Genomic DNA, 4,575 nt, shown 5'->3' with positions numbered 1-4,575 from the left:
TGCGCTTCGGGGAGCGCTGTCCCCGGATGCGCCATACCTAGTTTCGTTCCATTCTACTAGATGGCGCCACAGCTCAGCTCTAGCGTTCGGGAGCAGAACGAATGCTGAGCTCTCCGCGTGGCCGCAAATTGTTGATGAACGACTTACTCGCCTCATTCTTTTGATAACAATTTCCTGAACTGAGAGTGTTTTCATCAGAGACTCCTAACAGACCCGGAGCGCGCCTACGGGGAGCGCTGTCCCCGGATGCGGCATACCTAGTTTCGTTCCATTCTACTAGATGGCGCCACAGCTCAGCTGTAGCGTTCGGGAGCAGAACGAATGCTGAGCTCTCCAGATCAGATCAGAAAACGTTTATTAACAATGATTGGGGTCCGCCACACCTCTTGACTGAAGTCATCTGGTGTGACGGGATGATTAGGAAGAGATGAAGGGTGTGAGGAGGAAAGGGGGGTTAGATGAGGTGTGTGAAGTTCAGTGCCTTAAGGTATGTGAGTAAAGAGTCCAGGATCTTAATCCTGTTTGCGTTTTCTTTCAGGGGGGTTACCCACTCTTCGTATGTTTCAGGTCGTGCGTTTTCCGGAATGCTGAGGAGTGCGTCTTGTCTTAGCTGTTTGTTTGCTTCGCAGTCCCATATTAGATGTTTACAAGTAGCCGGGGTTTTGCAAGTCTTGCAGTTGAAGTCGGGACCAGGGTCGTCTTCGTCGCGTGAACTATAAAATTTCCTTCTCAGCCCAGGTGTTAGGGCTGTGTTGGTGGCGATGCGTCGAATGCATACCTTCCCCCACCTTGAGTAATTGGATGGAAGAGGGTAAGCCTCTTCTGGCAGCAGCGATGCCAGTCGTTGTTTCCGAGCTGTTCTACTTGCCTCTTTCAGTTCATCGAGGTCCAGATCTTCTGGTTGGGTTGTGACGGGGGAGCCCTCGTGACCTGATGCGGCGTGGGATGCTTGTAGCTCAATCCGCGCGGTCTCGTGGGCCTCCTCGTTTCCCGGGATTCCCTGGTGTCCTGGGATCCATGCGATGTGCAAACTGCCTCCATTTAGGCGAAGGATCTTAGCTGTATGTTTGATGTCTTTCGCAATCTTATTCCTACAATCTGTCCTTCTGCACGCCTTGACTGCTTCGCTGGAGTCTGTGTAGACGTACATGTGTGCGGCCGGATTGTACTGAACCTGCTCTTTAAGAGCCCAGTGTACAGCCAATAGTTCAGCAGTTTTTGTGCTGCTGCTATTGAGCAGGTATTTGCTTTTTGATTCGCCGGTGCCCGCTGAGTGCATTGCTATGGCCGTGGTTCCGTCCTCGTTCCTCGCGGCGTCAGTGTAAATTACTTCCGCCGTTCCCATTTTAAGAATTGCCTCCACTTCTTTCCTGTGGCGTTTTGCATTGCTTTCCCTGCGTTTTGGTTGGGTCCTGTTTTGATTCTTCGGTGTGGGTTTCAGGTCCACCACCGCCTCATCCTCCCAGGGAGGGTTCGGTGATGCGATGTGGAGGCTTTGTTGTGGTGTCTTTCCGAGCATTTGGAGGATGATAAGGCCGGCGGGTGATCTTTCGAGTCTGTCGAGTTGACTTCTCCTCGCTTTCTTTTGCAATATCCTCGAGGGAGTTCATCTGAGCGGCGCTTCTTAAATCCGTAAGTCTGGTGTACTTGGGCAGCCCAGTAACCACTCTCATGGCTGAATGGTTAAGTATCTCCAGCTTTCTTATCTGGGTTTTTCTTAGCCGCAGAAAATTGAACCCGTACATGACTCTGGTAATGAGCAGTGCTCGTATCATATTCTTCAAGGCACTCTCGTTTGCTCCCCACGCCTTGTTAGTCGTTCTCTTTATAAAACTGAGTCCCTGTTTCCAATGAGATTGCGTTTGTTTTACCCAGTTATGAGCGCCTCCGGTTTCATCAAAGGTTAGTCCAAGAATTTTTATGCTGGGCTTTCCCTCGACACTCGTTCCTTCAATCTGGAGGCAGATGGTGTCACCGATGTTCTGCTGCCTGGCTTTTTTGCTTGCAACAACCAAATAGTTTGTCTTTTCAACCGAGATCTTCATCCCGGTTTCCTTAAGGAACCCAACTGTGATGTCAAGTCCTTTTTGCAAGAGTTCCTCTTGTGTTTTAGCTTCCCCTGTTGCCGTCCAGATAGAAATATCGTCAGCATAGATTGTGAAATTTACTTCTGCCGCATTTTTCTCCAGTGCTAGAGCGAGGTTCGTCATGGCCATGTTGAACAACGTGGGGGAGATAACGGCACCCTGGGGTACTCCAATCGCATTATTTGAGATCGGTCCATTGGTGCTGCCCATGTGAACACTGTAAGTCCTGTCCTGCAACAAGGACTATAAAATTCAGCAGTCTGCCTCGGATGCCCCTTTTTTCGGCCGCTTTTATGACCGTTTCATGCGGTATGGAGTCAAATGCTTTTTTAATGTCAATTGCCACGATGGTACGGGGTTGTCCTTTTGGGGGAGTAGATGTTATGTCTCGGTGTATCATGGCCAAGCTGTCCTGCGTTGAGAGGCCTTGCCTAAATCCTGTTTGCATAGGGTGCAGTCTACTTTGTGTTTCCAGGAGCCACGTAATACGGGCTAAAACCATTCTCTCCATTATTTTACACAGGTTAGAGGTGAGAGAAATCGGTCTTAGGTTTCCGATATCGTTGGCTGGCTTGCCGGGTTTGGGTATCGGAATTACTGTGGAGTGTTTCCACTCTCTGGGTAGGGTGCCTTGTTCCCAAAATTGATTGTACCATTCCAAAAGTTCCTCCTGTTCTTTTTCTGGGAGGTTATTTATAGCAGCAATAGTTACATGGTCGGGTCCCGGTGCTGTGTTGCATTTGGCTGTGGCTATGGCCGCCAGCAGTTCCCCTTTGTTAAAAGGAGCGTCTTCTGGTGCTTGGTCGTCCGTTTGCGATCTTTCGTAGCAGGTGCTTGGGGGGGAAGTGGTGGGCTGCGGGAAGAAGCTGTTTCCAGCTTGAATTGCTAACTCAGCTTCTGATATTCCAAGTTTGAGAGCCAGGTTGGCTCCCATCCCTTTTGCTTTTAGTCTTCCCGCACATCCCTTTGTACGTGCGCCATGCTTTTCCTAGCCCCGTCTTTTCGTTGAAGGATCCACAGTGCGTTTGCCATTTTAGCCGACTAAGCTCCAGTGTGTACCTTTTTGCTCCAGCCGTAGCAAGATTGAGCTTGATTTTGAGTTTTTCGTCTCGTTTCTTTTTCCTGTACCGTTGTAAGGCTTGAAGGCGACTGGCCCATAGGTTAAGTAAATGCAGGTCTGGCGCGGGTGCGTCTCTCGTATTCGGTACCCTTCTTTTGCGCCGGCCATGGCCAACTGTATTCTGCGTGTTAGGTCTTCTCTGCTGCTCTCTCCTAGCAGTATTCGAAACCTATCCCATCTAATGAAGTGGACCTTCTTTCTCGCACCCACGCTGATGTGCAATTTGATACGGATTGGAAGGTGGTCGCTTCCCATGGGGTCCGCTTTGTGTTCCAGGTCACCCTTAGGTTCCTGGTTTTCCATGTTAAGTCCGGTGTTGTATCCGCTTCCCTGGGGTTGAGTCCTAGTCTGGTTGGTGAATCCGGCTCATTCCTGAGAAGAAGCCCTAGCTGTTTACACTTGCTGTTGAGGCTTTTCCCGCGTTGGTTTTCTCGCTTATATCCCCATGTTGTGTGTTGGGCGTTGAAATCGCCGGCCACCAGCGTAGGAATATTGCCGTGTTTCACGTCATCTAACCATGACATGTCATTTCCTTCCCGTCTGTGCGGTCTGATATAGGTATTAAAGATTCTACATTCCTTACCCCCTATTCGTACTTTGACACCCACAACTTCCTGCGTGTTGTTGCAGAGATGTTGCGTCATGAGTTGTGCCTGGGAGATGTCCTTACTTATCAGCGTTGTTACTGTAGGCATGGGGTTCTCTGGTGCATCATGGTCGGTGTTGGCGGTGGTTTGCGTATAGGTGTTGTAACCCCTAATTTTGATCGAGTCGGTTTTTGTTTCTTGCAGCAGGATGATAAGCGGTTTGTTGTCACCCATTTTGTTCAGTCTTTCCTTGAATTCTGCTTGCTTTTGTCGGAAGGTTCGGCAATTCCACTGTAAGACCCATGGAGTCTTTTTACTTTTAGAACTTTGCGTACGGGTCCTATGTATTTCTTGGTCGGTTCATAGCATGGAGGGCCTGCAGAATGCAGTCCAGTGTATTTTCCATTTTTCTTACTCTTTGATCCAGTGACGCCATTTTCTGCGTGACGCTGCTGTTCTGTAGCATTTGTGTCGCCATCGCAGTCGATTCGTCGTGATATAGAGTTGTCTCAATTGACGCCGGATCGGGTGTTTGCCTGTTTAGTCCTAGCCTGAGGGGAGCAGCCCAGACGCCTGTTTGAGGCTTGGCACTGTCTTCAGTTCCACGGTTCGATGCTCTCGGTGGTGGCGGAGGGCCGTTCAAAAAGGGCCTTGGCGTTAGTAATTTTCTTGGCTGTGGACGCCTAACCGGTATCTGTCTTTTGGGGCAATTGTTGCTAGTTGCAACGTGCGGGCCCCCGCAGTTGAAACATTTCGGCAGCAATTCGCAGCCTTCTGCGTC

At 49.8% G+C, this 4,575-nt stretch overlaps 1 protein-coding gene across 1 annotated transcript; it reads right to left on the bottom strand.

Annotated features, from left to right (window-relative positions):
- Window positions 1-1,454: 1,454 nt before the first annotated feature.
- Window positions 1,455-2,216, bottom strand: LOC121835411. The gene has a single exon (XM_042289585.1). The coding sequence runs from the start codon at window positions 2,214-2,216 to the stop codon at window positions 1,455-1,457; it is 762 nt and encodes a 253-aa protein (XP_042145519.1).
- Between the last annotated feature and the right edge of the window lie 2,359 nt (window positions 2,217-4,575).

The sequence above is a fragment of the Ixodes scapularis genome, unplaced genomic scaffold (assembly GCF_016920785.2).
Source record: "Ixodes scapularis isolate PalLabHiFi unplaced genomic scaffold, ASM1692078v2 PGA_scaffold13__105_contigs__length_92229423, whole genome shotgun sequence".
Taxonomy (NCBI): Eukaryota; Metazoa; Arthropoda; class Arachnida; order Ixodida; family Ixodidae; genus Ixodes; species Ixodes scapularis.
Note: the sequence above shows the minus strand (reverse complement) of the source record. Positions and strands in the feature narration are given on the sequence as shown.